This window comes from Trichechus manatus, unplaced genomic scaffold, assembly GCF_000243295.1.
Source record: "Trichechus manatus latirostris isolate Lorelei unplaced genomic scaffold, TriManLat1.0 scaffold00104, whole genome shotgun sequence".
Classification (NCBI taxonomy): domain Eukaryota; kingdom Metazoa; phylum Chordata; class Mammalia; order Sirenia; family Trichechidae; genus Trichechus; species Trichechus manatus.
The window spans coordinates 4,234,546-4,257,396 of NW_004444040.1; the positions used below are offsets into that span (position 1 = coordinate 4,234,546).

The 22,851-nt window shown below is 42.0% G+C and overlaps 1 protein-coding gene across 2 annotated transcripts in view; it reads left to right on the top strand.

Annotated features, from left to right (window-relative positions):
• SHLD1 (shieldin complex subunit 1) overlaps positions 1-8,106 on the top strand; it is a 97,536-nt gene extending 89,430 nt beyond the window's left edge. The window contains exon 2 of one of the 2 annotated variants that reach the window (XM_004383078.2): positions 6,627-8,106. In XM_004383078.2, the coding sequence (XP_004383135.2) occupies positions 6,627-7,069 (443 nt within the window). In that variant the 3' untranslated portion in view covers positions 7,070-8,106. The remainder of the gene's footprint in view (positions 1-6,626) is intronic. The other variant, XM_023737546.1, reaches the window with a different exon arrangement.
• The last annotated feature ends 14,745 nt before the right edge of the window (positions 8,107-22,851 follow it).

The window sequence follows — 22,851 nt, forward strand, 5'->3', positions numbered from 1 at the left end:
CCCAGACTCTCCCTAGAGTGGGCAATTCTGTCCTCAGCTGAGAGCGTTACAAGCCTCAGATATATCAACAGGTAGACTAAGATGGGACTTGAACATAGCTGTGAGGCTGTACCGATGAGCAGGAACCGTCGAGTTACCAAAGATCCAGCAATCTTTCCACATGTGGGTGCATCAGGAAAGGAGAAGGGATAAGCTTTATTTGCTTTCACAGAAACAGTGATGTCCAAAAGGCCACAACAGCCATATGATTAGAGGGATGGCTTTGTAGTTGGTCATTAAACAAATTTTAAAAGGAAATCAAAGACAGAAATGGGTTAGAGGCAGTGTTCAAAAGAACTGATGTAATATCTGACTCAATCCATATTGTCATCACTCTTCTGAAAAGGGGGAGGTTGGTTCTTTGAAGATGAGTTATAGTCTGCTTGACATTTGCATGAAAAACAGAGGAGACAGGCTGTATTTTTTTAGGATCTTTTGTGGACACAGAATTTCAAAAATTAAAATTAAATGACACTTGCATATCAAAGTATACTGGCCAGTTACTTCCTAAGTGTATGCTACTTGGAGTGACCTGTATAAATGACTACCACAGGTGGGCAGTCTCAGGAACGCTCCATCTTATTGTTACTGCTGACCTCCCCCTCTCTCTTCCCACATCTCCCATTGACCCTTCTCAGCCCTCTACCCATCCAGGAGGTGACAGTCCAGTGATGGGGTTGTTGGGAGGAACTCAGGCAGGAGAGCTGGGCAGAAGCTTTGAGCATAGCACGATTAAGGGAAGTTTCTTTTTCTTTTTTATAGTTGAGAGGCCTGGGACATAGTTTTATGCTTGCTGGAAACTAGTGTAGTGGAAATACTATCCCTGCTACTGAATTCTATAAGCATGGTCCCTGTTGTTGGTGAGCATATTGGCCTCTCGGAGCACTCTATGAATTCTCTCTCCTTTGACCATAGCACTCATTCCCAGTCTGCTGAAGGCATGGCCAGCTGGTCAAGGAGGATAACTATCTCTAGCCATGGAATAGTTCAGTTTCTGCTTCTTCTTGCCACTGGGTCTTTGTTCATTGGCCCTCCTTTCTATTTCCAGCAGCCATTTCATTTTTTTCGTTTGTTTGTTTATTGTTGTAGTTTAAGTGAAAGTTTACATTTCAAGTTAGTCTCTTATACAAAAACTTATACATACGTTGTTATGTGACCCTAATTGCTCTCCCTATACTGTGACAGCACACTTCTCCTTTCCACCCCTGATTTCCCATGTCCATTCAACCAGCTCCTAACCCTCTCTGCCTTCTCATCTCACCTCCGGACAGAAGCTGCCCATTTAGTCTCATATGTCTACTTGAGCTAAGAATACTCTTCACAAGTATCATTTTATGTCCCACCATCCAGTCCAATCTTTGTTCCATCAGCCATTTCATAATAAGACTGCAAGTAACTCTTCCAAAGAAGAACCCCTCGCTGATTCTGCTACATGCCGATCCTTCCCTTACACTGCATTTGTTCTTTGAATCCATACTCTCCCCAGTTAATGTCATCACATTATTGTGTATTTACATATATCCTGTCACTCTCTGTTACTTGATGTCTACAGGTGTGTTTCTTCTTAGTTAGGTTCCAAGTACCTCAGGTAAAGGACATGGTTTTATGCATCCTTTTGCATATCTTGTAGCAACTGGTAATGAATTACACTTGTATCAGCTTCTTATAAATGTGCTGAATCTCTGAATGCCTGGCCCTGTGCAGGCCTCACAAAATGTGTGTTCACATTCCTTTTGGATCCTTTAATGGTTTAGATATTCTGCTTTTCTGTTCCCTTTATTACTATAGGAATTCTAGAAGGAAGATCATTTAGTAAAGCCCTTGTTTTGTAGGTAAGACAGCTGAAACCCAGAAAGTTTGTATGATTTGTCCAAGATAACATACCTAGGTGGTAAAAAAAAAAAAAAAAAAAAAAAAAGTAGGATCAAAACCAAATCCCACCTCCTTTTCTAAAGCTCCACGCACTGCTTAATGGGCCTTCTTTCATTATTAAGCAAGTAAAAATATTTTTGTTATAGCTACTAAACACCAAAAAGATGTTTACCTGTGTTTTATTGACTATGCAAGGGCATTTAACTCTGTGGCTCATAACAAATTGTGGATAACATTGAGAAGAATGGGTATTCCAGAACACTTAATTGTGTTCACGAGGAACTGGTTCATAGACCAAGAAGCAGTCCTTTGAGCCGAACAAGGGGATACTGTGTGGTTTAAAGTCAGGAAAGGTGTGCATTAGGGTTGTCTCCTTTCACCATACTTAGTCAACCTGTATGCTGAGCAAATAATCCTAGAAGCTGGACTATATAAAGAAGATCATGGCATCAGGATTGGAGGAAGACTCGTTAACAACCTGTGATATGCAAATGACACAACCTTGCTTACTGAAAGCAAAGAGGACTTGAAGCACTTACTGATGAAGATCAAAGACTATAGCCTTCAGTATGGATTACACCTCAACATCAAGATAACAAAAATCCTCACAACGGGACAAATAAGCAACATCATGATAAATGGAGAAAATACTGAAGTTGTCAAGGATTTCATTTTACTTGGATCCTCAGTCAATGCCCATGGAAGCAGGGTCAAGAAATCAAACGACTGATTGCACTGGGCAAATCCGTTGTAAAAGACCTCTTTAAAGTGTTAAAAAGCAAAGATGTCACTTTGTGAACTAAGGTGCGCCTGACCCAAACCATGATATTTTCAATCACTTCATAAGCATGGGAAAGCTGCACAATGAATAAGGAAGACTTGATGCCTTTGAATTATGGTGTTGGTGAAGAATGTTGAATATACCACATGGATTGCCAAAAGAACAAACAAATCTGTCTTGGAAGAAGTACAGCCAGAATGCTCCTTGGAAGCAAGGATAGCGGGGCTTCATCTCACAGAGTTACTTTGGACGTGTTATCAGGAGAGACCAGTCCTTGGAGAAGGATATCATGCTTGGTAAAATAGAGAATCAGCGAAAAAGAGGAAGATCCTCAATGAGATGGATTGACACAGTGGCTGCAGCAGTGGGCTCAAGCATAAGTGATGGTGAGGATGGTATAGGACCAGGCAGTGTTTCATTCTGTTGTACATAGGGTCAACATGAGTCGGAACGACTCAACCACACCTAACAACAACAACAACAATTGAGTTAGCCCTGGGATGAATTTATTAAAGCTTACATCAGAGTGAAAAAAAGAAAATATTTTTATTTAAAGCCTAGCATTTTAAAGAATGAAATTGGTGGCTATATAAGGGAATTCTGCAACATGCAAATTAATTATTTGTACAAAATCTTTTATAGAAGACATTGATAGGAATGTCTTATCTTTCAAAAGACCTAAGAGGTCCCTATGTTACGAATTCGGCGCCCATAGAGGTACAGAAAGTTAAATCAAGGACTTGAATTTGGCTCCAGTTCTGGTTTCTTTTTGTCTGTTATTAAATAATTACTACCTCTTTGAAAAACACACAGGTGGTGATCTTAATTTAGAGATAAACAGCCTATAGGATTATTGTAGGGAGTAGGGAGAAAAAAAATGTCTGAACTGTGTAAATACTCAGAATGATCTAAATCAGGGTCTTCACCGTGTTTGTGCCATGGACTCTTTTGGTGCGTGGTGAAACCTATGGGCCCTTACTCATGCATGAAATCAAATACATAGGATTATAATGGAAAAATATTAAAGTGTAGTTATCAAAATATTTTAAATGTTTGAAATATTAATGAATATATGCTTTTTATTAATGCTGAAATAATAAGATCTAGTGTAAGAACTAATAACTATGGTAATTTCAACATAGTGATGGACATAAATGATATCTCAAAATATCTACAACAAACCATAATGTGACACGAAAATAGCTGTGACTTCGATTGGTGACAAAATCACAAGTACTGCTGTTAATACTGTGGTTTGTTGCCAACATTCATCACAGAAGGAAATACCGAATTTCTAGGTAGAGGTAGGTGAAAATAAAGATATGATTTTTTTTCCCATCCAAGTTCACAGCCACACTGAATTTCTGTACTAGGACCCCAGATTAAGAACCCCTGATATAGCCACACTAATTAAAACAGCTGGTACTGGTATAACAGACATACAGACTACAGACTAATGGAATAGAATTGAGAGTCCAAAGTAAAACCACAGATCTATGGTCAACTGATTTTTTTGTTGTTGTTGTTGTAATTAAATGAAGTTTACATTTCAGGTTAGTCTCCCATACAGAATTTTCTTTTTTTTTAACATACATTGTTATGAGACCCCAACTGCTCACCCCATTCTGCGACAGCACACTCCTCCCCTTTTCCCCTTGATTCCCCATGAACATTCAACCAGCTCCTTACTCTCTCTGCCTTCCCATCTCACCTCTAGACAGAAGCCGCCTCTTTGGTCTCTTGTATCTGCTTGACTAAGAGGCACATTCTTCTCGAATATCACTTTATGTCTCAACTGATTTTTGGAGAAGAATGCTAAGTCCACTCAATGGGGAAGGAAGAGCCTCTTCAATAAATGTTGCTGGGAAAACTGGATTTCCACACACAGAAGAATGAATCAGGATCCATGGCTCACACTACACAAAGACTAATTCAAAATGGATCAAGGACATACATGTGAAAACTAAAACTATAAAATTCTTAGAAGAAAATATAGGGGCAAGGCTGTAGGACCTAGCTGGTAACTGTCTTAGTTATCTAGTGCCGCTATAACCGAAATACTACAAGTAGATGGCTTTAACAAACAAATTCATTTTCTCACAGTTTAGAAGGCTAGAAGTCCAATTCAGGGCACCAGCTCTAGGGAAAGGCTTTCTCTGTCTCTTGGCTCTGGGAGAAGATCTTTGTCTCTTTTCAGCTTCTGCTTCTCGTTTCCTTGATGATCTTCATGTGACCTGGCATCACTCTTCCTCCGTTTCTGCTTACTTAATCTGCTCCTTTTATATCTCAAAAGAGGTTGACTCAAAACACACCCTACACTAATATTGCCTCATTAACATAGCAAAGAAAACTCATTCACAGATGGGATTATAACCACAGGTGGAGGGGTTAGGATTTACAACACATAATTTTGGGGGACCTAATTCTATCCGTAACAGTAATGATGTATTATCAGATATGACAACAAAAGCATGAATAACAAAAGATAAATAGGACCACGTAAAATTAAATGCTTTTGTTCATCAAAGGACTTTACCAACAATGTGAAGATACAACCTACAGATTAGGAGAAAATTTTCAGAAACTGTATATCCAATAGGGGTCTAATATCCAAAATATATATGAAACTTCTACAACTTAACAACAAAAAGACAAACAACCCAATCAAAAAATGAGCAGAAGACTTGAACAGACATTTCACCAAAGAGGATATTCAGATGGCTAACTAGCACGCAAAAAGATGCTCAACATCCTTAGCCATTAAAAACCTATTGCCATCAAGTCAATTCTGACTCATAGCAACATACTACCTCACCCCATTAGAATGGCAATGACCAAAAAAGGAAAACAATAGGTGTTGATGAAGTTCTGAGTAAACTGGAACACTCATCCTGGGAATGTAAAATGGTGCAGCCACTGTGGAAAACACTTTGGTGGTTACTCTAATGGTTAAACATAGAACTGCCATATGACCCAGCAATCTCAATCCTAGGTATATACCTAGAAGAAGTAAAAGCAAGAACCCAAACAGATATCCCTGAGATTATCTTTAAACTTTAAACCAAAAATATCCCCTGAAGTCTCCTTGAAATCAAATAATAGTTTAGCTTAACTAGTAAAAAATGTCTGCCTTGAGCATTACGCTCTTTTAAGAGCTATCTATAGGATCAAATTGACAACAGCAACTTGAAAGATAAGGGAGCAGCAAGTTTATGCTAATGAGGGAGGAATAACTCAGAAAAGGAGGGTGAGAATGGTTGCACAACTTGAAGAATGTTCTCAATGTCCCTAAATTGTACATGTAGAAACTGTTGAGTTGGTGTATGGTTTTGCTGTGTATATTCTCAATAACAACAACAAAATAAATAAAATTCATAAAAAAGAAAATACCATGCTGAGTGAAATAAGTCAGTTGCAAAAGGAAAATACTGTATGATCTCACTTACATGAAATAAGCAAATATATAGAAACCAAAGATTAGTGGTTACTGGAGTGGGAGGGAGGGAAAAAGAAGTAGTTTTTGCTTAGGGGGCATTGAGTTTATGTTAACCGTGGTAGAATGGTCTGGAAAAGGATAGCAAGAATGGTTGCACAACTTGAAGAGTGTAGTCAATGTCAATGAATTACACATGTAGAAATTGTAGAGATGGCATATGTTTTCTTATGTATATTTTCATATTTTCACCACAATAAAATAAAATCAGAAAAAAAAACCCTGATGCATGTAAATAAGATGTTCTTTTTGTGAGCAAGCATGTGGCATGACAGATGGGCAGACACATTATGAAGTCAGTTGATGCACAGTTCAGTCACCTAATGGGATGAGGCCCACCGCAGGTTACCCAGGAGCAGCAAATGTGTTGATGTGAAAAGAGAAATCATCTACCCTTGGCTTGCTTTCTGATCCAGTATTGGAATGTGTTTTGTCTTGCAGATACCAGTAACCTAAATACTGAACAAAATGATTGCTGGACCTCTGAGAACTTCTGGCTTGACCCTTCTATGAAAAGCCAACCGGAAACCCAGGAGGAGGACGATGGACTTCGGAAATCCCTGGATAGGTTCTATGAAACGTTTGGCCATTCACAGCTAGCCTCTCGAAACCCACTCTCTGTGTCTGTCTCCCAGCGCCTGTCTCAGAAAATTACTGAACTGAAGGGCCAGGAGAGCCAAAAGTACGCCCTCCGCAGTTTTCAAATGGCCCAGGTCATCCTCAACCGGGATGGCTGCTCCATCTTACGGAGGCGTTCCAGGGACATCTCCTTCTACCCACTGGGGGAAGGAAGTATGTCTCTGGATGATGAAAAGCCGACCCCAGGACTTTCCAAAGATATTATTCATTTCCTCTTGCAGCAGAAGGTGATGAAAGACCCCTAACTAGGGGAGCTCTGGGTGCCCGGTGGTGAGAGCAGGCCATGTTAGACGGTAGCTGTTGGTGCACCACCAGATCCCCTGGGGCCTCTTTTCCCAGCTCTGTGTGCCTATCCCCCAGCTTCTGAGTGCCTGCCATTCAAGGCCGGCACCTGTAACTTGGCACTGGAGCCAGTGTAGCCCAAATGCAGAGCAGCAGAGCCAGCGGTGTTTGGGAGCTTTGTGTCCCCGTGGCCACCCTATCTCCTACCCACCCTTCTGCTCACCTTGGCCTGAGGCCAGTGACTGACGGGTTTGGGAGTCCAAAAAGCCCAGCTCCTTGCTTCAAGAAAGGACATACTCTGAGGAGTAATCTACGCTCCAGAGTTGCCCTTGGGGATCAGGCCGAAGCTGGCACTTCACCTGAAATCATGCCCTTGCTTGACTTCTTCCCTTCCCTGTCCTCCCACTCACTTACTGGTTTCTCCTGGGAGCCCTTCCCTTCAGAAATCTCACATACCACAATCCTTGACTCAGGGTCTGCCCTAAGAGAACAGGCTTCCATCAGATGAGTTTTTAGAAGCCTGTAAAGCTCATTGGTGAGTCTGGTGTGAAGGATTATACCAAGTAAAACTGAGGCCATGTGACTGAGAATGTATGTCCCCAAATAATACAAAGATCTAAATACAGTTCCAAAAAGTACATCACATCTGAATCATAGCCTGGCCTCCTCGCAAAAGCTGGAATTCTCTGTGTTATACTACTAACTGGGTGTGGGAGGAACATTTGGACATCTAAAATAACAGCTAAAATTCACAAATAAAAGAAAGAAGAGGCAGTCTCTTTTCGTTTCCATCAGACTGGGAATGTGAAAGGTGAGCAGAAAACAAACGTGTGCCGCCCCCCAAGTATGTGTAAGCGCAGTTACGATATGCTAGGCTGACACTGATGCAGACTGCTTGATTTTGGGTTGAAAAGAAAAACTTCTTTTTTCAAGTGGTGGTCTCCTTCCTCATTATGTTTGCCTCTGCCTGCCTGTTGCCAGCACCCTCTGTGACCCTCTAATGGTTGGTCCCTTACCCTGTCCCATCCTTGCTTCTGACATCCTGGGCTCCATCTGCAAACGTTGCCCCGGACAGTTGCTTCCTGCCACCCTGGCCCTGCCCTCCCGGCCTCAGCTCTGCATCACCACAGAGCTGCTTTAAATAGCCGGTTCAGGTTTGCGCTGACAGATGCTCTGCTCTGCAGGTCACGTCCTGAACCTGTTTGAGCCTCGCTTGGTAGATTTACGTCACCTGGCACTAAGCTCTCTGAAACTGTAATTGGAAGCCTCAGATTAATCCCTACCTTGACACTTCTTCAGGAAGGGTTATGTCAGTTGTTTGGGGGAACAGCAAAAAAGAAGCTGGCAATACTGCAATTAAATTTTGAGAAACTTTAGGTGGAATTTAATTGGCATAAGACCCCAAGAGCTTTCCAGAAAGCTGATGATGCAAAATGGGTCAACCTAAAAGTGTACGTTGAAATGGAGTGTGCCCTCTCAGGCAGGCCTCTTGAGGGCTCTTGGATAGAGAGAGGAGCCTTTTAAAGGTCAGGAATTACATACATAAGGCTTCCGGTTCTGGGAAGATCAGAGGTAAGAACAGTGTTCCAAACTGAAGTGCAGGGGCACCACTGGAAAGAGATTTGAAGCGTAGGAAATCAGATATGAATACAGCTTTGAGAGATACTTGAGAAAATAAGACCCCAGATTTTCTTCCTGACAAGCAGCTGTCTGTATCTTTCTCCATGGGTATCTGCTAGTCAACTGGCCCCCAAATAATTGTGAAACCAGTGGGACTTATAATTGAAAATGTACAGGCTGAATTTTAAGTTCGCTGCTTTCGTTCTTCTTATATGTGAAGCAAATGAATAGATGCCCTTGAAGAATGCTGTCGTTTTAGTAGTATTCAGTCACTGAAATATTTGAGATTCATTGCCATGATTACCAACAGAAAGAAACTGGATTATTTTATACTGCTTTTAAAGGACAATTGCGACAAGCTGTTTGAACCTCCATGTTGGGAAGCCGTAGTGTCTGCTCCCCAGTGAGATGTTAGTATCGGGACTTGTGTAACCTTCATCATTATTAGTGCTGAGGGTACTCAGCAAGACGTAGACTCCGAAAACAGAGAATTTAAAAGTCTAAAAGCCCGAATCCCCTTAGGGTAAAACGAGTATGGTGTGTGTTTACTTGTATCTGAGTAAGTGTTTGTGACAGGTCAGTACAACATATTTGATTCCCTGTAATCTCACTCCTTAATTTGATCTTCATGAGGTTAGGACAGCATTTTCCATTTATCTCTGTGAACCTTTAATAAAGACTAAGAGATAAGGATATTGAGGCTCTGGCCTATGGCGTTATTGTCTAATTCTGCCCTACAGATACATTTACTAACATCTTATCATCCTAATGAACGTTATGACTGGCCTCTGATATTGTCTGTGGTCCTTTCTGGATCTACCAGTGTCTTTGTAAGGATGGACTGATGCAGGAACATCAGAACTCTAGAGAACTACTACTAGTATTTAAAATTGTGTAACGATTATTCATTGCATTAGTCAATTTCTTTGCATGACCGATGGAAGGGCACATAGACTAGATCTCATTGCCAGTCATTATCATAAAACAATACAGTAATACTTGTTAAACTTTTTATTGAAATATAATCATCACTCAGAATAGTGCACATATTATAAGTGGATATCTCGGTGATTTTCACAAGCTGGACCCACCTACACAAACAGCACCTGGATCAAGAAACAGACGTTGCCCATCCATCCAGGCACCCTCCTTGTTTGACCCCCCCCAGCCTCCCAGGCAGTTCCTTTCCTTCCTGACCTCAACTTCTGGTCTTTCCCTGAGGCACAGTCTTGAGCCCCGGTTAATCCAAATGAAGTAGCCATTTTTGTTGGTCAAAATGGCCATGCCCCAGCAGTTTCATAGGATTCAACTTCATATGTGCCATTCTTTCAAAGTGATCCTCTCTCAGAACTTCAGTGATCATTTATATGCCAATTTTCAATTCTTTACTGAACTCCTGTACCTCTGATTTCCCATGGGACATTCTACTTGGAGGTTTCCTTGTCACCTTAAACAAAATGTATTAAAAAAAAACTCTTTAACAGGCTAACATTCTCATTTGATGTCTCTAATCCATCATGACATGTTATCAGGAGGGACCAGTCCCTGGAGAAGGACATCATGCTTGGTAAAGTAGAAGGTCAGCAAAAAAGAGGAAGGCCCTCAACAAGATGAATTGACACAGTGGCTGCAACAATGGGCTGAAGCACAGCAACGATTGTGAGGATGGTGCAGGACCGGGCAGTGTTTCATTCTGTTGTACATAGGGTCACTATGACTTGGAATTGACTTGACGGCACCTAATAACAACAACAATCCATCATGAGGTCCCTGGGTGGTGCAACTCAGTTGCTAACCAAAAGATGGGTGATTCAAACCTACCCAGTGGCGCTGCAGGAGAAAGGCCTGGCGATCTACTTTCATAAAGATGTCTTCCATAAAGAAAGCCCTGTAGAGCTCATGGGGTCACCATGAATTGAAATTGACTCAGTGGCAATGTTTTTTTTTTGTTGTTGTTGTTTTAATCCAGCATGGTGTTGACATTTTTTAAGCCACTTAGACTAGAATAAGTGTGGACTCATCGTGACTTTCACTTCCAAACATCCCACTGTAGCATGGAGTGGTGGCTAAGAGCTGAGTCCCAGAAGCCAGTCTGCCTGGGCGTAAATCCTGACTACCAGAGTCCTTGGGCATGTTACTTAACCTTACGGTGTCTCAGTTTTCCCCGGGATAATAATACTACCTAACCTAGGAGACTCAAATGAGTTTGGATTTGTATAGAGTTGAGAGTAGCACTCGACACATTGTGTTTGTAAATTACCTATCTGTCTGTCTATTTAGCTTAAAAACAAAACTTTCTACCTCTGCATTTGCTTTCCCTTCACATTGTCATCACGTTCTTCAAGTTTTCATCTCCCTGAGGCACTCTGTTCTCCCTGCTGCAGATTCTCCTTTTTCCAGCCTCTCCACAAACTGTTGTTACTATATTGAGGTTCTTACATCACTGATTGGATCCCATCCTATCCCCCACAGAGACCTCCCAAGTTCCTTAAGGCCAAAGGATGAAGTACAAACCCAGGTACGCACTGATCTAACTCAGGTGCTCTGCCCTCTCCTCATCCCTTGGACTCTGTGCTCAAGCTGTACAGCCCCGGAACACATCCCATTCCTTCCCCAGCCCCCATGGCTCTCCTGAACTATTCATTTATGCTATTCATCCTGCACAACAGGGCCATCTTTTAACTATTCACATGCGTACATCTTCCTCCCACAAACAGACCAGAAGTTCCTGAAGGCCAGAGAGCTTATCTTCCCCAGGCTGGCTTGAATCAATGCTGGGTAATACTCAACATGGCATGAATTTGTTCTGTGTTCCTGACTCCTATTCAGTCTCCTGGTGAAGCCAGTTTGACAACTCCTTTCTGTTTCCTACAACTGAAACCGTATCATTTAAAAACCTACAGCAAGGGGCAGCAGGGTGCATTTTACCTTCTGAGAGACATCATAGAAGAAGAAAAAGCCCAACTGCAGTCATCAAAGGCAACAACACTGCCATTAACAAGTGGAATGTCCTGGGTGGCTTCTGGACCTCATTTCCTCATCTGCAAAATCAGGCCATTAGCACAGCTCCATGTCCCCCTTAGGCTCAAACATTCTGTGACAAATCTCCAAGAGGGCAGGTGGATTCAGGAAACTGATTTTCAGATTGATTGAGCAGCATGGAGTTATTGCATGGAGCATTAAATTGCTGTTCAGAACAATTCATTTCCTGTGTGTAGCCTGTCAACCAGTGTTGATTAAGCAGCATTTACTCTGCAGTACCCTGGGCTAAATGCTATGGAGACACAGATGTGTATCTCACAGGATTCTTGGCCTCAAGGGGTTTATTATATAACCAGAGTTTATTATATAATCAAAGCTCACCAAGCACATGAGCAAGCAGTTCGTTTGTTTTTCTAAGACTTGTAACAAAGTTTTACTGGAACCATCACATACAGTCCCTATGTGAGTGGTGAGTTATACATGTCATTTTTGTTATTTTCTTTGAAACACATTTATAATACACATTTATATAACTGTATGTATAGATATATAACTATATGCATTCCAATATATTTAAAATGTCTCCATTGACAGGCTTTTTTTTTTTTTTTAACTTTCTAACATACTAAATGATACAGACTTTCAAACATTCACAAAAGTAGAGAGAATTGTACTAGGAAGCCCATGTAAACTTCAATCACCTGGCTTCAACAGCTATCAGCTTTCTAACATGTTTTTTTCATCAATCCCCCCTTTCTGTGTGTGCTCTAAAGCAGTGCTTCTCAAGCTATCAGTGGTGAAGGACCCATTTGTTTAATTCCAATCTGTCATTGCACCACTTCGGCACACAACTCACACCCCTGCCCCACCTTGTATTTTGTATTTTCCTCCAAGAAGGGAGGGGCGGGGTCTTTGGAACTTAACCATGTCGATAAGTGAGGAGTGGGTGTACTAACAAACTGAATCTAGTAACATATAAAAAAAAGAGTATACACCATAACCAAGCAGGATTTATCCCAGGAATATAAGACTGGTTCAACATATAAAAGTACAACATAACGACAGAATAAAGGACAAAAACCACATGATTATCTCAATAGACAGAGAGAGAACATTTGACAAAATTCAACACCGCTTCGTGATCAAAACACTCAACAACCTAGAAATAGATGTAAACAGTTACCCCAGGTTTCCTCCTGCTTCTGGGCTTTGAGGACGTCCCCAAATCTTCTCCCATCTTTTGCGTTAGTCCTATCCTAGAGCTATAATTTTTCTCCTTTATTTTGAACCCATCTGCTTCTATCTTTTGGGGATTTATTTTGGTAAGAGTTAAGTAACTTTCCCACAATCATACAGCTGGTAAGTGGCCTAAATGGGATTTCATCTTGATCTCAAATTCTAACCATACATCATATAATGTTGGGTAGCGGAGGTAGCTGGGGACAGGTCAGAGATGAATCAGAAACAAGACTAGTGACAGGAACTTAAACTCCAAATTGGGCCAACCACCTACAAATGTGACCTGATGCTAACTCTGGGGTGTTGGGTTGGAGTTCTGTACGTCTTTCCTAACAGAGGCCAGGGGAGGTCCTGAGACTTAAGCAGGGCTGAACCTCCAGGTACAGGGTAATTGTGGACAGCCAAAAACTGCAGAGGCAGTAAGGTGACACCCTGAACTGAAACCTCTCAACACAGCAGAGATGGAGACACCTGATCCAGCAAATCATTACTGATGCTGGGCCAGACACTGTCAAGAGACAGAGGTAAATGAGACATGGACTCTCCTCCTAGAAGTTCTGAAAGGCCTCCAGCCTCCAGCCACCACCCACTCTGCAGTGCTCACCAAAATGTTCACTTCTGCAGGCTTTCCCACACCCAGGATGTTATCATGAGAGTTAAATTGTTTCCAGGTGGAGCAGAATTGGTCCACCAAGTGGACCACAGCCCACAGGTTATGAGCTGAAGGATCCTGAGAAGGCTCTTAACTGACGGGTCCCCCTGGGGAATGTCTGCACTGTGTCTGAAATTCCACCATAGACTTCTTCCCCTTGGATGTCTTCAGAGACAAGTTGTTCTGAAAGTGCTGTGGGGATAATACTGATCTGGAGCCTCCAGCATTCATTAGCACTTTGTAGTAGCACATGATATCCTTTCTGCAAATTATCTCTTCACTTTTGGATCTGGTCCCATGGGATGCTTATCAGGTGCTCGAGGGGCAAGAAGATGACTTAAGTGGGGCCATTTGGATGCTAAGGTAGAGCAGAATGACAAGGAGCCAGAGAATGGTCTCTGAATTACTTCCTCCTTGCTCCCCAAAGTTGTCTTGGCGTCTACCTGTTCCGAGGCCTGGCTCACTGAATTTCCCACCAATTCCGTGAGATTTCATATCATTCCAGAAATTCTCTTTTGCTTAAGTTATCCAAATTAATTTCTGTTGCTTACAACCAGTTAGTCTTAATTGATCAGTGCTAGTGGGTTAAACAAATAAACACTAAGATAGTAGAGATTTGACATATTCCCTTTCATTTAGAGGGACCAGGAGAAATGGAAGCAAGGGTATGGAAAGAAGAAGATTAAAACTATTGACTAACTTGGCATTTCAGTACCTGCTTTGAGCCTTGCATGATCCTCTGTGTGTCCTGCTCCCTCAAAGCAGGAAGTAGAAGCATCCAAGAATACCGCTGTCTGGGTTCCATCTAGATCAGAGAGCAGGAACCTACATGTGTTACACCCTGCCTCGTATCCTCTCCCTGCTTTCTTTTTTCATCCACATCCTCACTGTCAAAGCCGTGTTCAGATTATTACAGTTGTATACGTGACTCTTTAAACTGAAATGGCCTAAATTAAAAACTCCATTTTGGATCAATCTGCAGTTTGGTTCAGAGCCTTTGTTCCTGCTCTTCTGACAAGAAAATAGCCTCTTGTAAAAGTTTAACTGTTACTAATGCGAAGAAAGCAAGGGTCAGGATTCTAGGAATTGTTTGTTAAGAAGCATCTGGTAAGAATGTTTATGCCACTGGTCTTGGAGAACATATTTTCGTCAAAAGGAGGTTAAAACCCAAAACCCATTGCCGTCGAGTCTATTCTGAAAAGGAGATTAGGAAATAGAATTAATAATGTTTAGCTGAGATGGAGCAAAGATGAGGCAAACACCAATAACCAAGTTTAATCAAACTTCATTTTCAGTTACTGAGATCTTCCGCTTCATTTCTACTGAGTCTTTGAAGATAGTTCTAACTAAGGTAAAAAAAGCATAAAGCTGTTACCTTAAAATAAGGGGAGAGACAGACTGCAGCTGTTACAGAAAATGAACTCAAATTTATTCCTGACAGAATGCTTTGTCAAACAAATCTCAGGATGTGGCAAATAAACTTACTCACAATGTTAAAAAAGAATGTCCTGGTCAAACATCTTCCATGAGATGAGAGATTAATGTTCAGTTAAAGATTAATGATAAGTAAGTTTGTAACTTGACAACCCCTTATAACATTTGCCATCCTTCCCCCTGCCTTGGGTGCCTGTAAAGCACTTTCCTTTGTTTACCTCACTTGTTAAAAACCCTCACTGTTCTCCCTGCAATTCAGAACATTGCGCAGCATCCTGCCTGGATGTCTATGTATATTTCCCATTTCGCGAAATGTTTTTTATCCTTCAGTAAAATTCTTTATTTTACTTCTAGCAAATTTTAAGGCTAGTGCTTCATTATGACACAGTAAAATCCTGAATTACTACACAAACAAACCGTTGCTCTAGCTTTTGAAGAGTGATGTTTATCCATTTCATGGAGTCTTTGGATGAATTCAGGGGCTGGGGGATTCAAGTTCACTTTTCAGCAACTAAAGCATTTCCCTAAAGGCAACTCCAGCTCTTCACACTGTTCTGACCTTTTTTCACTCTCTTCTTGGGCTGTGGAATGGGTGGGGCTTTTAGATTTCCCTTACTTCCTCTTCCACTCTGGGCTGGGAACTGGCTCATGTTCCAGAAGATATGACTCAGGTCTGATGGATCCTCATGGATCCTGAGGGTTCAGCCTGCAGGACCCAGGGTATCTCATGCTTCATGGTCCATGTTTCAGCAAAGTTTCTTTCTCCTTTCCAAAGCTAGCTGTGAATCCTGCCTCCATGGTACTTCTAGGAGAAAGGATCCAATTCAGTTAAGTCTTCCAGTATTTATTTTCATACCTGATTGGATAATGTGCCTTCTAAAAAGATTGAATTGAGGCTGGCTCAATCATTGGTAATTTATACTTTCAGATGGTACTGTGTTTAAATGGCAGTATAGTATTTAGTGGTCTTTTATAAACTTTTTGAGTGAATGTAAAAGAAAGGAAAGGCAGCTAGGGGAGAGGGAGAAAGAGAAGAAGAGTCCTTTCATAAAGTTATGAGAAGTGTCCCACTATACATGTAAATCTGTGTTACCCAGAGCAAAAATATATCCAGTTACATCTTGGGAGGCATATTTGCTCAACAGTAATGTCTGCTACAGGGTGATTATGTGTTATTGGGAAATAAAATATTTCATAACTGCAAAACTGAAATTAACCTACATGAAGTTTTCCTGGAGTTTGCATCTATAGAATACATCTTTGTTGAGAAGAGCCTTGCCTGGGAGTTGGTATGCTCTAATATTGACCATAAATAATTACAAATTCAGCATCAGCAGCAGAATGCCTCCTCTGAAAGCAAAGAGGGCTTATGAAGTCAGCCAGGTCTCTCGGAATTACAAAGGCAGAACCAATTTACATTGCATGACTCCTTAGGATGAGCACAGAGAGAAGGGCTGGGGGAATTCAGCAAGCAGAGCACAAGAAGGAGGCTTCAAAACAACCAGGACAGGTCTGCTTCTGGATTCTCCATGTCAGCCGTGTTGGCCTGAAACAAGTGGTGTGACTTTAGGGTCATGGCCATGGTTTTTGGCTGGAAATCCGACAATTAGAAAGACATGTTTTGGAATGAGCTTAAACTTCAGAAATCCTCAGGAAGAGTGCCATTTAGAGAAAGCTTTTTCAGGGGAAGAGGAGAAAGAGGCTGAGGGCATCAAGGGCCACCAGAGATGGAGAGAAGTTGCTACTAAGACGTGAAGAAGACCCCAAAAGAACAGGGTGCAGAGCCTGACATCCTGGCTACCTACTGCTTAGCCCAGGTGTGGAAGGAGGAAAGGGCCAAACCACCTGGCTATTTCCACCAGGTACTCTGCCCCCCAACTCCTCAACAGTTACCCACCAGGTTCCTCCTCCTGGGATTGGAGGATCCCTCAATGCTCCTTGAATCTTTTGCATTAGTCTTATCCTAGGGACTGTGATTTTTCTCCTTTATTTTGAACCCATCTGCTTTTATCTTTTGAAGATTCCTTGTGATTTTTGGTCCAATCAGAACACTTCCTCTTACTTTGCAGCATTATGTGTAAACAACATGTAAACATGTTTTGAATCCTTTATTGGACACATTCCATTTTGAACCTGCTGAATTTGAAAGGTATACTCAGAAAACAGCTTCAATCTTCTCTCAAAACTTCCTTCAGTCGTGTTCTGTCAAATCGTCCTTCCTTGTCCTTAAACAATATCTTGGGCAGAAACTACAGATTTTCATTAACTCTACAATTACGACAGTCTTATCTAAACCCAAACTTCTATTTTTCATCCAATTCAAAGGTCCTCCCGCTCTCAGCTACTGCCTGAACCTGAGCTCAGGAACTAGCCAGGGGGAGGGGGGCAGGGCTGATCCAATCTCTTATTCTCCTTGTTTCTTCCCCTTCTGCCCTCTGAGCTCCTCCCAGATTAGAACAAGGCAGAGGATCAGAGGAGATGGAGGAGGGAACAGAGAGAGCCTCAGCAGTTCCTGCTTGGCTGCGCAAAGCCTGATCAGGCAGGCCTCCAGGTGCTGGCTTGCTCTTTCACAGACCTTTATGAATTCTTCAGAGCCTCCATGGCCACTTCCACATTCCACCAATCCTTGATGGGGGTGATGCTCTCGCTAGCTGACCTCATGCAATGTCCCTCAGCTACCATCATCAGTGCAGCACTGGAGTCCCCTCGCTCCATCAGACAAGGGCCTTTCAGGATAACTGGAGACCAGTAACACTCCATATAGTCCACTTGGACTGGGAAAACTCTGCACATGCAGACACTCCAATCACTCTTCTCTCTCCCCAACATGTCATGGCAAGCTGCTCCAGCCAGCCTCCCACCTACCTTTACCTTCTTGATCTAAGTCTGAACTCTTGGGGACACAAACTAAATTGCCCTCTGACCTCTTTCCCCCTCTTCTCTGGTAGAATTATGGGAGGTTTATGGGTTTCCTCCACCATCTTTGTTGTACTGTGGTGGCTTGCATGTTGCTGTGATGCTGGAAGCTATGTCATCAGTATTTTAAATACCAGCAGAGTCACCTATGATGAACAGGTTTCAGCAGAGATTCCAGACTAAGAAAGACTAGGAAGAAAGGCCTAGTGAGCTACTTCTAAAAATTAGCCAATGAAAACCTTATAGCTCATAGCAGAGTATTGTCCAACTTGCTTGTTTTGGACACATCATCAAAAGGAATCAATTGCTGGAGGAGGACATCATGTTTGGTGAAGTAGAGGGCCAGTGAGGGCAAGGGAGACCCTTGTGAGATAGACTGGCACAACAGGTGCAATGATGGACTCAAACATGTTGATGATCATGAGGATGACACAGGACTGAGTAACATTTCATTTTGGAGTCAACGCCACAGCAGCTGTCTATCTGTCTGTCTATCTACATATCTGGGTTTCCTCAGCTCAACAAGCATCCATCCAGGAAATGAGATGCCAGTCTCCATTCCTGCAGACAAACCCACTTTTATGAGCAGTTCTCTTGGGGCTTTCTCACTTGGTTGAGGTAGGAGCAAGCATCATGAAACAGCATAGGGCTCCCTACAGATCTTTGTAAAATAAATCATTTCTCCAGTCAATTCACTTTGTACATCTGGTTTTCCCTTACACAGATGGTATGAGTGATGGCCTCTGCCAGGTTGGCCCTGTGTTTGTAATTCCAGTAGAGATGTGCCTAGCTCCTCTCTTTGGAACATATGGGCACTTAGCACCCATGTTCTCTAGCTCTGAGGCCTCAGCAAAAGTCAGACATAATACGAAAAATTCTATTTAACAACTTGTTGTTGTTGTTAGGTGCCGCTGAGTTGGTTCCAACTCATGGTGACCCTATGCACAACGGAAATGAAACACTGCCCGGTCCTGTGCCATCCTTACAATCTTTGCAATGTTTGAGCCTATTGTAGCCACGTGTCAGTCTATATCCTTGAGGGTCTTCCTCTTTTTTGCTGACCCTCTACTTACCAAGCATGATACCTTTCTCCAGGGACTGGTCCCTCCTGATAACATGTCCAAAGTATGTGAGACCAAGTCTCGCCATCCTCGCTTCTAAGGAGCACTCTAGCTGTTCTTCTTCCAAGACAGATTTGTTCATTCTTCTGGCAGTCCATGGTATATTCAATATTCTTCACTAACACCATAATTCAAAAGCATCAATTCTTCTTCTGTCTTCCTTACTCATTGTCCAGCTTTTGCATGCACATGAGGCAATTGAAAATACTACGGCTTGGGTCAGGCGCATCTTAGTCCTCAAAGTGACATCTTTGCTTTTTAACACTCGAAAGAGGTCTTTTGCAGCAGGTTTGTCCAAAGCAAATGATTTCCTAACCGCTGCTTCCATTGGCATTGATTGTGGATCCAAGTAAAATGAAATCCTTGACAACTTCAATCTTTTCTCCATTTAACACGATGTTGCTTATTGGTCCAGTTGTGAGGGTTTTTGTTTTCTTTATGTTGAGGAGTAATCCATACTAAAGGCTGTGATCCTTGATCTTCATCGGTAAGTGCTTCAAGTCCACTTTTAGCAAGCAAGGTTGTGTCATCTGCATATCATAGGTTGTTAATGAGCCTTCCTCCAATCTTGATGCTGCGTTCTTCTTCATATAGTCTGGCTTCTCGGATTATTTGCTCAGCATACAGATTGAACAAGTATGGTGAAAGGATACAACCTTGACACACACCTTTCCTAATTTTAAACCACACAGCATCCTCTTGTTCTGTTCGAATGACTGCCTCTTGGTCTATGTACAGGTTCTGCATGAGCACAATTAAGTGTTCTGGATAACATTCTGTTATATGTATGTAAATATATGTATTATAGTTCAATTTCCCTCAGAAGTAGACCCTGACACATAGGTTTAATGGCAAGTAAGTTATTTTAGAGAGTCCTGGTGGCACAGTGGTTAAGCGCTTGGCTCTAACCAGAAGGTCGGTGGTTTGGACCCACTAGCCATGCTGTGGGAGAAAGATATGGCAGCCTGCTTCTGTAAAGATTTATAGCTTTGGAAACCCTATGGGGCAGTTTTACTCTGTCCTATAGGGTCTCTGTGACTCAGAATCAATGGCAATGGGTTTGGTTTTTGGTTTTGGAATTTATTTTAGAGATAATTCCAGGAAACAGAAATAGGGTAGTGGGGAAATGAGGCAGGGAAGGAAAGGCAGCCATGAAGAGCTTGCTATGAAGAAAGTTTCTGCTGTGAGTAATTCAAAATCAATCTCAGTGGGGAACTCTTGGAGCCTATGTAGAATATGCACCTCAAAGTTATTCCACCAAGGGGTAAAGGATCTGGGAATCTGGGCTGTTTATACACCAACTCCTGTCAGTCATTGTTTGAGGGCCTCCTGGGGGCCCTACTTCTTCAGAACGTCTGGCTTGCCATTTGCACAACAAAGTTGAGTCTGGTGGCCAGAGAAAGCCATCAGGCCAAAAAAAAAAGCAGGACTTGGCAGCTGGAAATCAAGCCAGTGTGCTATGAAGAGGTAAGGACAGGGAACATGGGCAGGGAACCAGCAGGATCTACTTCAGTGTGTGTGTATGTGTGTGTGATGTCTCATTATCTCTTTGGTCATTTCTGTGGCCTGGAGTTGAAGGAGATTGGAGCATGTTCTCTGTCATGGATTGAATTGTGTCCCCCCAAAAATGTGTGTAGCAACTTGGTTAGGTCATGATTCCCGGTATTGTATGATTGTGTTATCTGATGTGATTTCCTTATGTGTTGTAAACTCTGTCACTATAATGAGATTATATGTGATCTCCTTATGTGTTGTAAATTCTGTCACTGTGATGAGGTTATACTGATGAGGTTGACAAGATTAGATAGTGTCTTAATGCAATCTCTTTTGAGATATAAAAGAGAGAAGCGAGGAGAGACACATGGGAACCTCATACCACCAAGAAAGCAGTGCTGGGGGCAGAGCGCATCCTTTGGACCTAAGGTTCCTGCGCAGAGAAGCTCCCAGACCAAGGGAAGACTGATGACATGGACCTTCCTCCAGAGCCGACGAACAAAGCGTTCCCCTGGAGCTGACACCCTGGATTTGGACTTGTAGCCTACTGGACTGAGAGAGTGAACTTCTCTTTGTTGAAGCCATCCACTCGTGGTATCTCTGTTAGATCAGCACTAAATGACTAAGACATTCTCATTCTGCCATATTCAACTAGTCTCTCTGCTATCATTTCTAGAAATAAATACTAAAGCAAGAGACCACTGAGGAAATAATGGAAATGAATAAAGTGTTCCCCTAGTGTGTATCTTTCCACCTTGCCTCTTTGTGCATTACCAATGGGTAAGCAAGAATAACATTTGTCCCTAGGTGCAAGCCCAAGCAAATGTGTGAGGTAAGTGAAAAGTGGTTGGTTTCTCCTTCTAGCAGCCATCTACCGCAGGCATCCTGGAATCATCCTCCCATAGTGCACTAGGTGGAAGTGTCATGTCACAGGAAAAGTGAAACCAAGCAAGCCAGATTTAAATCTCAGCTCCTAGTAGAACCACTTCAGAAAAGGCTTGGTAGCATCTACTAAAACTGAACATTTGCACCTGTGACCCAACAACTCCACATGTCCTTTATCATTCCAGACCTAGGTGTATAGCAACAGCCTGTGGTTGCTAATCTCTGGGTTTCCTAAGATTGGCCTTTCTGTTTGGTCTTTCAACTTTTCTAATGCCTGTGTACTCTTTCCTGTATTAAATTCCCTATATTGGTTTCATTTTCCTGGCTGGACCCTGACGGATAATCTGTTTCTGGGGTCACTATAAAACCATAGTTTATTCTAGACCCTGTTCTTAAAGGAGACATGTTTGTTTTCCTCCTTTGTTCTTCTTTGAAAGAATTCCTGAGAAATGGTCTTTTCTATGGCTTTTTTTCTGGTATTTTGTACTGGTCTAAGGATGTTGAGAAGCATGTGTAACAGGCCCAAACATGACCTGAAACCTGGAGTAAAGCCCAACTGAATACAGCTGAGCCCTTATCTTGAGATGAGATTACATCCAGAACATAATCAGCAATTGAAAAGTTAAGTCTTCCCAGTGTTGTAAAGATGTCAGCTGACCCCAAGTTGATCTATAGATTCAATGAAATTTCTATTCAAATCCTAACAATTTTTTTTTTAATGGAAATTGACAACAGATTAAAAAATTTGTATGGAAATGCAAAGACTAACTAAGAAAAACAAGACTGACTAACAGGCTATGGTGATAGAGAAATTGTGGTACTGCTCCAAATATAAACAACTAGAACAAGGAAATGGAATGAGACTTTGGAAACATACCCAGGTGTATATGGACTCTAGATTTTTTTTTTGTGCAGAGTGACACTGCAGAGCAGGTGGGAAAGGATAGTCACTTCAATAAAAATTTCTAGGGCTTTGGGTGGAGATGTGGGAAAAAAATGTGACTGTGCCCCTATCTCATACCACGTGCATTCATTCTAACACCAGTTCCTAAGGAAAATGTTGGTTTCTCTCCTTTACCCTGCTTTGAGAGAATTCCTGAGAAACGCTCTTCCCTCGGCTTTTTCTTCTTCTTCTTCTTCTTCTTCTTTCTGGTATATGAGGATTTAAATGTGAAAGGCTCTCAGGGTGAAATCGCTCCCGAGGTTCACCGTTCAGCCAGGGAGTGGACAGCCCCATAAAACCACATGGGACTAATGAGGCACAGCAGTCCAGGGACAAGGACTAGAAGGCAGGAGGGGACAAGAAAGCTGGTGATAGGGAGCCCAAGGTTGAGCAAGGACAGTGTTGACATGTTGTGGAGTTGTTAACCATTGTCATAGGGCAATATGTGTACTAACTGTT